At 44.0% G+C, this 12,929-nt stretch overlaps 1 protein-coding gene across 6 annotated transcripts; it reads right to left on the minus strand.

Moving 5' to 3' along the window:
• Positions 1-171: 171 nt before the first annotated feature.
• Positions 172-12,535, minus strand: LOC115799763 (la-related protein 4B-like). 6 transcript variants are annotated; one of them, XM_030757044.1, is made up of 11 exons: positions 12,398-12,535; positions 10,562-10,704; positions 6,659-6,800; positions 6,461-6,583; positions 5,921-5,969; positions 4,889-5,025; positions 4,419-4,522; positions 4,141-4,251; positions 3,457-3,629; positions 2,363-2,428; positions 172-1,196 (listed from the first exon to the last, which is right to left on the minus strand). In XM_030757044.1, exons 2-11 carry the CDS (start codon positions 10,637-10,639, stop codon positions 1,079-1,081), a joined length of 1,101 nt encoding a protein of 366 aa, XP_030612904.1. In that variant the 5' UTR covers positions 10,640-10,704; positions 12,398-12,535; the 3' UTR covers positions 172-1,078. The 6 variants fall into 6 exon arrangements, with proteins under 6 accessions (XP_030612904.1, XP_030612906.1, XP_030612901.1 ...); XM_030757045.1 differs by having other exon boundaries at positions 1,060-1,196; positions 3,457-3,723; XM_030757046.1 differs by lacking the exon at positions 2,363-2,428.
• Positions 12,536-12,929: the final 394 nt, after the last annotated feature.

The following is a 12,929-nucleotide window of genomic DNA, read 5'->3' on the forward strand; positions in this document are numbered from 1 at the left end:
AGTAATGAGAGTTATGATGCGACTCTTCTGCCATCAGCTGGTCAAAGGAAAGAACCACAGCGAAGGGCGCTGATATGACGAGGACGCTGCTGTGACTGTATTTAAATGTTAATCAGGGAGAAGATAATTAGAGCAGAAAAACACACACACACACACACACACACACACCAGTTTAACTTCGAAGGCACTTCTTTAATATTTGTTCAATATTTACATCTGTACAGAGTAATATTCCACAACATGCCGCCTCTCTCTCCATGAAAACTGTTTCACATTAAAACTTTACATTCAAACAAAGGAACAACGGCCTCATTACAATCAAGTTCACATCCTCACATAGAGTTCAAACTGAAATGGGGTTTACAGACACAGTAACCACCCACCCAGCCTCTCTGGAAGCCCAGCTGAGCTCATGTGACATGAAAACATGAGGCTAATAAAGCTTTAACACACTAAAGCGGTTTAACAGAAATAAAAATGTTCTAAAGAAAAATGTAAATTAATATACAGCACTTTTAAACATACTTTTGATCCCGGGACTAGAAACACTGAATCAGTCCACAGATCTGATCCCACTCAGGTCTCATTAAACACACTGGACCCTCACATTTCTGTGAAAATGGAAACACATGAGCAGAAATATTTATGGAAAAAGCAGCATGTGTGTCTGCAGCACACAGACAGCACAGATATGTGGTGGGAAAAACTAAACACTATAAAACAAATTCACAATCACAGCGAAGCATCCTGTACAATCAAGAAAGCATCAAACACACACACACACACGATGAAAATAAGTGGCAATGCCATCAGCAAAAGAAGACAATATCAAAAATGGAAGCTGGCTCTCTGTAAACTGACCTGAACGACTGACCAAGAAATAAAGCAGAAATTAAAGCAGCAGATCAACATTTGCAGATTTCTTCCAGCTTCCTGTCTAAAAACATTTAAAGACTTCAATGTGAGAACATATCACAACAGATCGTTCTTTGTCGTGCAGCCTGTTTTTACAGTTAGGACAAGAAAACAATCGTATCTTTCAGACACTCATTACATTAAAAATAAAAGTGTGTTCTCTTCATCTGATCGGCGTTTTCACTTCTCTTAGGTGGATTGTCCAGTTTTGTGGAGGTAGGTTTCGAGTTGCTGGATAAGCTTCTCTGGTGGACCTCAGCGTAGGTCGGTTTCTGGAACTCCTGGCCAAACAAAGTACAAGATGAGGTCAAGCTCATTCTCTTTACAACGTATCACTCTAAAGCTGTTTTCATGCACATGCCGCTGCAAGCCTGACAGGTTAAATCCTCATTATAACACTACTCTTCTATTACAAAGTATTCGTGATGAAGACGATGATGTGAGAACGGCACATTTAGTGCTGCACTCAATTAACACGGTGCTATCAGTCCACTTCCACAGTAACTGTGAGGCACAGATCACAGCAGGCCTGTCTCAGAGAACAGAGACACCTGGGAGAGTTTTTTTCTTCTTTTTTTGGTTACAGCTTCTATCAGCAAGCAAGCCACCACCTCACTCACAGAACACTGTTCCCATGACGCAAAGAAAGATCTAGGCCCTGTAATCCATAATTAGGTAACGGATTTCAGCTCAACAGGTTAAACAGTATGAAGTTATGACGTTCTCCTGGTCCTTTATTCCTTTTTAAACTTCTTTATAGGTGTTCTCAGCTGTTTTTATATGCTTAAAATAGAGCTAATAAGCCAACTCAGTAGTTGCAGCTGAAAACATCTAGGTTTATATGTTGTATTTTTATTTTTTTGTTGCTATAAACTCTTTATTCCACTGCAAACTGTGACAAATCAGATTTATAATTTCTACTTTTTATTAGGCACACATGCAAAATTAGAATTACCACACAGCTCAACAGGCATGTCTTTGGACTGTGGGAGGAAGCAGAGAGAACCCAAACAGGCACAGTGAGAACATGCAAACTCCACACAGAAAGGCCTCGGCAGGCTGGTGGATTCAAACCCAGGACCTTCTGGCTGTGTGGTGACAGCGCTAACCACTGCACCACTGTGTGGGTGTGAATGGCTGTCTGTCTCTGTAAGAGACTGGCGACCTGTCCTGGGTGTACCCTGTCCTCTGGCCTAATGGACGAACATGCTTGATGACTGTCAAACTGCTGGATGCAGGTTCTGCATATACATGTAAATGTGCAGTGATAAAACCTTTAAATAGTGCCGGTGTTCTCCAATAGAAATGTGACAGATGCAAGCACAGAACAGCATTTAACATGGAACAGATGCAGAAGCACGACGGACCATCTAAAATAAACATTTTATAGTCAAAGTTGACTCAAAATAAAAGGCTAAACTTTAACACCACAGAGAGGTTGACAAACCTAGTGGTTCCTGTGTGTCGAACTGGTTTGTCTTCACTGGTCATCTCTGAGCTCTCCTTCCCACCCCTGAAATCACCAACACAACTATCTGAGCACACACAGCTGTAGAACTGCTGCTCCTTTACTTCTGAAGTATTTCAAGAGCCACAGTGAAATAACTGGAGCAGCCTGAGCTGCGTCTGCAGCCTGTTAATCACGTTAGCGGTGAGATTGAGCTGTATATAAACCTCACATGTGGAAACAGAGCATCCGGCTGCTGTGTCAGAGATACTCACTGCTGTGAGACCGGCTGAGGCTCCTGTGAAGGTGCTGGCTGTGATGTGCAGGCGCTGCTGCTTCTCAGTGGACTGATTTAAAACGCTGATTTAAAAACCAGTTCAGCTATCAGTGCATGCAGAGTTATGCACTGCAGGGACATAACGCAGCTTCAGCTTCCAAATCAACAATCTGGTACGTTTTTAAAAAGCATGCAGGAACACCAAAAGGCCACAGAAGACAACTAAAGACTTTACCTGAAAACATATAAAAGAGCCCACAGAGATGAAACCATGATGAACTTGTACCAGAATAATGGGAACAGAAAAGTATGGAAAAGGAGAGAAAAAGCTCGTGATCAGAAACATGTTGCATACCTCATCTGTCAAACACCTAACTGAGCAGCGTCTCAGTTATTAACTGAAGGCAGAACGAGCTACAAATGAGCAGCAGCTGAAGGTGGCTGCAGCAAAGGCCTGGCAGAGCATCTCATGGTGCTGCCCATGGGTTCTGGACTTCAGGCAGTCATTGACTGCAAACGATTTTCATCCAAGTATTAAAAACAATCTTTCGACTTCAATCATGTTAATGAGCCTCTGAAAAAGGGCGGGTCAAAGAGCCGTTACAGTAACGTCAGTGTGAAGTTTGGTGGATCTAATGTGACGTCATTCTCGAGTTACAGCCAACATTAATGTTTCTGTGGAACAGACGCCGACACCAAGGCTACAACAGCTTGACTTTTTCTTCAAAACAGCCAAGCTGAAAATGGTCTTTGTCCAACAGATGATGGCTCTGTGTGTGTGTGATTGCACGTGTCATTTCAGATGTAACAAACTCACTCTGGCATAGTCTTGGTATCCAGATGCAGCTGAAGTCCACACCTCACTGGGGATATTGTACAGCTGCTGTGTGGACACGTGGGCTGGGCAGAAATGCTGGTAGGTGATCTGGGGGAAGTAGGAGCTGTAGTTCTGGATGCACTGGCCCAGCTGGGCGGGCAGGAAGCCATTTTCTGGAGCATAGGGTGACATTATTTTGGACTTTATCCTCACCATGATGGGCATTCCCTTAAACACCCGAACCTCTTCTCTGAGGGACCTGTAGGCCTGGAGGCATTGAGAGCATGAACTGAGCTGGTTTAAATTACTGTATTATCACAGCTCCCAACAGAGGAAGCTAACAAGAGCACTTTAACGGGACGTTCATCCTAAAATCAAAAACAGACATTTTTCAGCCAGCTTAGCGCTATTTATCCTTCTGGATTTCTTTGCTGGTGCTCAGGTACTCAGCTTTGGAGATATCATCTGTAGAGATGTCAGACTGAACTGAAGGCCATTAGCCTCGGGGTGCTTGAAGTGCCAAAAATGGTTTAAAAAAACTCAGCAGCGATGTCATTACTCAAAAACAAACCACAAACTTTGCTGTGAAACTATCTCCTTTCTCCTGAACTGTTCTAATAAACAAAAATCTCTATCAATCCACTTCAGTCATGAACAAAATAAAAGAAGCATGCTGGTTTCTACCTTTTGTGCATCGGCTTCTGATTTGAAGGTGATGAACCAGTTATTGTTGCTCACAGGCTCACAGCTCTGGAACTTGGGCAGGTTCTCCCCCTGAAAGAGAGCTTCCACCTCCTGCACAGCAGCAGCAATATCAAACACAACAGACACAATTTCATTTTAAAACTTCTCTAAATAAACTCATCCAGACCTACAACGCCTCAGACCTCAGTTTGTTTATGCACATGTAACAACCTACCCAGGAGGATTTTAGCAGTGTTGGTGGATTTTTGGAGTCTTACCTCTCGAGGTGTGGTGTTAGGAATCTCCCTCAGGATTATAACACACCGATCCTGCCTGGGCCGGACTTTCTGTCCACACGGGGCCAGCTGGACCAGCGGCATGGCTGCCAGACAGTGACAGGAGAGAGAGCTTCAGGACAACAGCAAACCACATTCATCACTCTCAGCTCTGCAGTCAGTGTCACCGAGTCCACTAGAACTGCTTCTTCATCATAAAAGGACCAGAACAGATTTATTTTTTCTACAGAGAGAACAGAGAAAAAGATATTTCTCTTATTGCTCGCTTGGTTTTGTAGCAAACAGGAGGAAATGATCGTTTGATCCATGCACACTACAAATTACTTAAAAGTAACACATCCTCCAGAGTTACTCAGCCTCCATATCTCTGTGGCTGGAGGTAAAAATTCCACGCTGAATAAAAAGTTTAAGGTCAGTCAGCTACACCTGAGCCCACAGAAACAAACACTGACATCTGAGAACTTCAGAGATGAGGCCCAGGTCTGTGGTGAGGTTCTTGATATTGTCGAGGGTGGTCAGAGTTGAGATGGAGATGTACTGGTTGCTGTCCATCTGAGACTGGAGGTACAGGTCGCTGCCGAGGTTCTCCCTGAGGAGGGACGGAAGAGCTGCTGAGAACAACCACACAGTGATGCACGCTGGTGATAGAGGGGTTACCAGAGGTCACACCGCATACATACATGCTACTTTTCCACCGCCGAGGAGCCGGTGCTCGTGCCAGTGCTCATGCTGGTTTCAATGAACCGGCGAAACGCTTAAGAACGGGCCCACGTTTCTGTGAACTGCTCCTTTACGTATGAGTGTGGGCAGGTCCTCATCTGGACACAGAAGCCGAAGCGCACAAACGTGGGAGAACACGCTCCCCTTTCTGTGCTGCAAATCGAACTACTGCAGCATCTGTGTGCAGCACAGAGGTAAACACAGACAGCGATTAGAGCAAGATGACAAGTATGCACTTTGTGTCCTTTTATCTGTGATATGAACTGATACAAAGCAGCAAGTTCAGCCTTAGAGCCCAACCTAATTCACAGCCGTGAAAATCGCTTCGCTTTTCTCATGTAATACACATGCAATATGGTGGAAAACTTGATGTTGAGATGGCAGAGTTACGCCCTTCTGCCGCTTTCATCATGTGTTCTTGGTTCGAGACCAGCTAGTTTGCGGGGCCAGATTTGAACACGTTTTTCAGCCGAGCACCGAGTGCTTCCGCGGTGGAAAACCCGCCTAACGGTTCAAATAAAGGCACCGGCACCGGAACCCTGGTGGAAAAGAGGCTACAGAGAAATGGGAACATCCCCATTCACCTGTATTTATGCTTACATATAAATACACCAATTAAAGCAAAACTACAATCACAGCATACAATCACTGAACCATATGTTTTTCTTTTTTTGACTTTGTCTAAAATGGTGTGTGTGTGTGTGTGTGTGTGTGTGTGTGTGTGTGTGTGTGTGTGTGTGTGTGTGTGTGTGTGTGGCTATTACCTGCTCAGATAGAACTCCAATAGTGTCCTCAGCTTTTGTCTGATCTCATCTGAAATCACAGGAAATCATAGTGGTTCCCACAGACTTAGTTTATTGGTTCTGAGCTTTCTGCTGTGAACTGCCCCTCAGTTATAATAAAGACATCCTTGAGCTTTGATATGTGCGCAGATGTGCATGTTGGTGTGTCACAAATTAAAGTTAAAATTAAATTAAAGTTTTGAAATGGGAAAATAAAAACACTAATTTTAAAGCTCACATGAAGACTGTTAAAACCCACATTGTGTCCAGGTTCCTGAAAATTAAGACCATGAATACATAAAAGTAAGATAAACAGTTGTTTAGAGCATCTGATCTCAGGATTCTGCTAAAAATACTATTTAATAAAAAAAAAACTGTTGACTCCAATCATCTCTTTTTGGGCAGATAAAAACAGGTAAAAGTAAAAATTGATAAAATAAGTCACCAAGTGTATCATTGTACCTCATTGTACCTCAAAGTAAAGACTATGTGTGTGAGAAACACTGAGATTTACAAACATACCTGTCACAGGTGGGCCACAGGACTCTCCATTACTGACAGGAGCTTCAGCTGTCAGTGCCCGGTACTCCAGTGTGCTGGGGTCATTCAGGCTCATGTTTTCCAGCTGGCATGCTAGCATATGTCCTTAAAAAAAACAAAAAAACTCCACAATACCCAGCAATAACCAGACTGTGTGCAGAAAAAGCAGACCTAACCTACCTCCCTGATGGGTCAGAGTGTCACGGACCTGAAGCAATGGCTGCTGAAGCTGCTGGTAGGCAGAGTCAGGAATGCTCAGGTCCAAGATGTGATTGGTCCATACCTCAGCATTAGGGTTAAGGCCTGAGGCAGCAACGAGTTCCTGCAATGAAAAGACATGAATGTGCACCAGATTTCTCAAGCACAGTAAGCCCTATAAATACAACACCTTCTTTAACATTTAAAAACATGTTAAAGTGTAACATACAGAGAAGATGGCAGAGAATCATCTGTGTGTGTCCAGGTGTAACTGAGATCAGCAAAATCCATGGAACCAATACAAATCAATACAGATCATTGATCCCCTGAATCAACCCTGCGCTATCAAAGCTGTTACAGGAAGTTTATGTACTGCACTCTCATTCTTCAGTCATTATGCATCAAGGACATCTAGATGAACAATAACTTGTTGCATAACTCTTTGATCACACACTGCCTGCTTCCAGGCACAAGTGCTCAGGTTTGCCTGTATGTGAATGAATCCATAATATATCAACGAAATCCTTTTCTTCCAGAGTTTCCTTTAAACATTTAGCATGTGAATGTTATCGCTCAGCCCAGTCACGCTGCATCCTGAATGAACACTTACAGTCTGAATGCAATCTTTGTGCCAGTCCAACACGCACGCCCCCTGAGGCACCACTGTGCCGTAGGGATAAGCTCCCAGCAGAGCCATGGAGGGCTGGATTGGTGAGACGGATGTGGTAGAAGATGCAGAGGGAGACCTGCACAGGTGAGCTGACAGTGCATCACTGCGTCACACAGCAGAAAACGCTGTGCAGCAAAGTCCTGACGACAGCACACGCCATGAGCACGGCAAAGGTCACCAGCAGTTTTGGAGTAAATAGCTTCTGAGTTTGGTCATGTGCCTTATACACAGGTGCCATGAGCTACCTGAGGAAATCTGTCAACTACATGGAAAGTAAATTAAAAGTCTCAGCAGGGCTCCAGGATGAAAGGTGGCTGTGTGAGAAGCATCCATACATCCGTGGAGCTTCAGGGATGGGACTGCTGATTATGTGTGTGATTGCGAGAAAAAAAATAATATAATATAATTTTATATTTTGTTTAATGTGTTGAAGAAAAATTTTCTGTATTCTGGCCATTCACATTCATATTACTGATTAAAATTATTATTTTTAATCCTGTTTTAGGTTTTAGATTTTGACTGACAGATTACACGCACAATAGGCAGACATGTCGTGCATTTTGGATGACTGACGGAACATCCATTAACCGTCTCGTCTAGTTTCTTCTCGTCATGTTTTAGTCATCAAGGAGACGTTTTTATTGTCTCGTTATCGTCATGATAAAAAGGGTCGTCAACGAAATCATTTTGTCATTGTTAACGAAAACAACACTGCTGACAACTAACTTCATTTGGAGTCTTGGAGGAGTCATCAGTGGTGACAGTGTGAACCTCAGTACTTTGGGGATCTGTCTATTAGGAGTGTCTGAATCAGCATCACGGTGCTCAGCTGGTGATGTGTGCATCTCATTCATTTCATCTGTATTATTTTGAGATAAACTGTAAACACTTTTCTGCTGCGGGTCAGTGTTAACTGCAGGGCTCACGCAGTCAGACGAAACAACGCAGGAAAATATTTCTGTGGGCTCAGAGGCTGGTGGAGGACTGTGGGAGAGCTGCTCTGCTGTACCTGGAGAGTTAAGCTCTACCAGCACTGAGATGGGTTGATCAACGTGAGTCATCTGTGCAGCCGTCGTGTCTTCTTCTCCCCCCTCACACTTGTATATTAATACTTTCTCTGCTGGATTTATCTTCAGCTGCATTTGGCTGCACTGACTCTCAGCAGGATCAGCTTCACTCTCAGGTGTGGGCAGACTGAGAGATGAGGATGAGGGAGGTGAACTGGAGGAAGCAGTAATAGAAATCTCACTTCCAGCAGCAGGAGGCTGTGTGACAGGACTGTGACTAGATTCCTCAAAGCTGCTCTCAGACTGCTCAGGGCGCTGAAGAGTGATGCTTATATTCCCATCAACGGCATCGACATCAACACATTCTGTGACGTGTGTGTGGTCACAGGATATCGATGCGGCTGGAGAGCAGAACAGCAGTTTCTGCTTCAGCTTAGTGCAGCGGCTGTGTTCCTCCAGCTCTTTGGGGCCGGCTGCGCTCACGGTCACGCTCAAGGTCTTCTGCGTCAATCAAACAAATGCTGTAGAAACTGCAGGTCCTCGTCTCCAAAACCTGACACAAAGTTGCTGTGATGCTGCAGGCTTCCTTGATCTCCTTCCACTGCTCTTCTTCAGGGGAACCCCCCTTTGCCCCCTGACACACACTGACCTGGTCATGTGTCCCATTGCTTGTTGTCCCTGCGTTGTTCGGGCAGGGAGTGGACAGTAACCTGGTGTGAGCAGACCAACAGCTTGCTGGTTTGTGATACTCCTGCCCCGCTGGGGCAGCTGGGAGCTGAGTGAACCACAGTGCCCTGAGCGTGGCGCTGTCCAGAATCCTCTGCTTGTCTGGACTGTGTTTGAGCGCCTCCACGTAGGGAGCCGGCTCACAGCTGAGCCCGGCGGCATGTCTCACAGCTGCTACTGTGTTTGTATTCACATTTGTGCTGATTGTAACAATATTAGCCTCCTCGTCAGCCGCCTCCATCCAGATTTTGTCGACTTCCTAGTGTTCCAAAGGGTTCATCCAGGCCGCGCCCTCAGGCGCCCACTTCTCCTCTTCTTCTAAGCACACATGTTGAGCTAGGGCCATGGCGTGTTGCCTGACCCACTCTGCTGCCTCACTGAGCCCATCGTGGAGCAGAGGCTGTAACAAACTGCTCCTCTCAATCTGCAGGCTGGGGTTGAGCTCCTTACTAAAGCAGCACCCCATGCTCTCTCCAGCCTAGTGGCAATAAAACAAAAACCTGCTCTGGCCACTCACACTAAGAGCCTACACAAAATGAGACACAATCATGAGCAGCTCCCTGCACCAGTCCAGCCACGTGCAGAAAGAGCAACAACCCCCTGGCACCCCCTGCTTCACCCTCTCCCTTTTTCCCCTCCCCTGCCCAGAATAGTAAATATGAAGGAGCTCACATGTCCCTGCTACTCAACAGAGGGCTGGACACCATTCTGTGTGTGTCTGAAAATATGTGGGAACCCTAGATAAGTTTGAGAGGGGTCAGCCCAGCAGATGCCACCAATCACAGCAGTGCTGCAACAGTGTCCACCCCCCACCCACTTCAACTTCCCCACCCCTAACTCCTCTTCCCAGTCCAGTGATAACTTTCTCATTCACTAACATCAGTGAGATCACTGCTTTGGCCCCACCCTTGAACTGCAGACACACATCATAATGTGTGTGGTCTCTTCATTTTTTTGTCTGAAACATAGACTGCATATAAAAGATGGCTGTAGTCACACCGTACAGGAGGAGCAAGGGGTGGATCTGCGTATGAAAACTAGCTCGCAGGCTAGCGGCCAGTCAGTCAGTCACTACCAATTAACACCATAAACTGATCATAAGTGTTTACTGAAGGCGTAGATCGAGTGTAGGGTCATTTCCTGATAGACTTCTGTACGGTGCCCTTGGCGGCTCTCATACCAAACACAAACTGTTCCATCTGAGGGCAGCTGCAGCTGTCCTAACATGAGCTGCATCATAAGGGAGTGCTGCATGGGCTTCAGTCCATCTTTTATTTACAGTCTATGGTTTGAATGAAGGGATACCACACAAATTTATCACACAAATTAAAACGACTTTTGCAAAAAAAAAAATGTGTTCCAGTCAATAAAGTTGACTGAAAACAATGTGTATGAGACTGTACAGGTGTGTGTGTGTGTGTGTGTGTGTGTGTGTGTGTGTGTGTGTGTGTGTGTGTGTGGTGAGCACTGGCATTACAGTACCTGGTAAGAGTTGTAGTATCCAGGATCTGGCTGCACCTGTAGATCCAATGGATCCAGTGGATTCTGCTCTGACGCCATGTGACGTGGGCTGGTGGCCAAGTGTATGGGACAAGGGCTGCTGCTGTCAATGGTCGCCACGGAGACTGGTGGGGAGAACAGGACAGAGGAGGACACGAGTCACAACAACAGCTGGTAGGATGGACACTCCACAACAACCAGATCACTCAGTGTGGACTAAAACTGAACGACACTGCAGGTGGAACTGCTTTAAAGTCAAATTATATTTATAACGAGCAGGTGTCCACAGGTGTGGCACTAATCACTGCTTTCAATACTCGAACTTCAGTAGTTTGTATAAATTCACTTTGTTTTCTAGTAAGAGCTGCAGGTGTTTACTCTGATTACACAAACATGATGTAGGAGCAGGTGATGATAACAGGCACTGCTGTTTAAATAACTGGACATGAATATCTTGAGCTTATTATATAATTTATACTGCAGTATGTTTCTAACTAAGCAGGCAGCTCATTTGGGGTCAACTTGAAAGAAAGGCAGATGACAAACCTAAAAGTGAGGTCAGAGGTCAAATGTGGCATGATATTTGTATGCAAACTATAAGGTGATATTTGTGATATTTACAGTATCATTTCCTAAATGTTGCCAATACAAACAAGGAAGCAGAATTTTAAGCAGTCTTAAAGATAAAAGATGTTTAACCAAAGTTTGACCTTATTTGACTTTGAAGAAGAGGTCAGAGGTCCAAAGTAACGCAATATTCAGAATCCCCAGATATCATTAACTATTTGCCTTTATGATACCAATACACACAATGGCAGTAAGAAACATAGTTTTATCACTTTGACTTCCAGATCAATCTATTGACCTTGGAGGAGAGGTCAGAGGTCAAATGTGACATATTTTAAATCTCTGTGTGGTACATTCTAAATGTTGGTAATACACAGCACCCTTGTAAGAATCATAGTTTGAAATTTTTACCAATAAATCATTCAGTTGTCCTTGAAGGCCTCGGGGATCTAAGCCAAATTTTAATAGACTGCTGACACTTGTCCACTCTGCAGCCCTACAGAGTGTTATCATGGTTTATTGTGTTTACTCACAGAATGACATGCACACAAATGCTACCAAAGACATAACCTCCTTGGTGGAGGCAACTATACATTAACCAGTTACAGTGGCTTGCAAAAGTATTCATACCCCTTGAACTTTTCCATATTTTGTCACATTACAACTACAAACATAAATATATTTCACTGGAATTTAAAGACCAACACAAAGTGGTATACAATTGTGAAGTGGAAAGAAAATTATACACGATTCAAAACATTTTTTACAAATAAAAAAACTGAAAAGTACATTGTTGATAAAAGACTCAAGCCATTTTGTTTGGTGGTTTGCCCATGTCTTAGGATTATAAAACATATACATATGTAAATTATGCATGCAATAATATAGGATCTGTCAGGTTTCCGATATGTGTCCTCCCCAATAAACTCATTCCTAGGCCCTTGGCTGCCGTTATCAGCCTCGATGGGTGAGGTGAAACTACACTGACGTTTAAACTCACACACACACACACACAAACACATACACACACACATCTTCAGGTGGAACCCAAGTTAATCGGGCTGAAAAAAAATTTCCGGCATTTCAGATGAAAAGCAGCCACCGTTAGCCAGCCGCCAGATGACGTCCGGGAGTTGAACGATGAAAATACCGTTAAAGGAGCTGTTACCGCTGTTATTGCTGCAGCTCAGCCTGTGTGAAAATAAACGCTCGGTCTGAGGTGCGCGGCGTGTGAGGCACTGCGGAACCCACCTGTCACCTGTCTGCTCTGCTCAACGGCACTCCGGCTCGTTGTCGCTCCTGCGGCTGTTGGTGAGATTCTCTGCTCCTTACTTTACCTACGTAAACTCTGCGGCTGCCATGGAAACTAAATGAACTTCGATTAATCTCCATCCATCCATTCTCTGCCGATTATCCTGTTCAAAACAATATTTAATTATTAAATATCTTTCTGAGAAATGTTATCACTGTTAAATATCCCTCTAAATATGAATGTATAAATGAATAATATACTGTAGTATAAACAATTTAGATAAATAATAATGTGCGAATAATATTTCAACATAAGTATTATTTTGATATAAATAATAAGTTAGATAGCTGTTAGGCACAGGTAAGCTGCTTTATCTCAAAGTTTCAGTATTTCGAAATTCTGAATTACTTCTGAGTAATTCAGTATTCCAAAGGGTAAAGTGTTTTTCCCAGTTTAGCGTTTGTGTTTAGAGAAAATCTCCACACCGTGGTGGATTAGCCTTTCCTAATCTTAGTCCTGAACACTGCCCTG

The sequence above is a fragment of the Archocentrus centrarchus genome, chromosome 20 (genome assembly GCF_007364275.1).
Source record: "Archocentrus centrarchus isolate MPI-CPG fArcCen1 chromosome 20, fArcCen1, whole genome shotgun sequence".
Taxonomy (NCBI): Eukaryota; Metazoa; Chordata; class Actinopteri; order Cichliformes; family Cichlidae; genus Archocentrus; species Archocentrus centrarchus.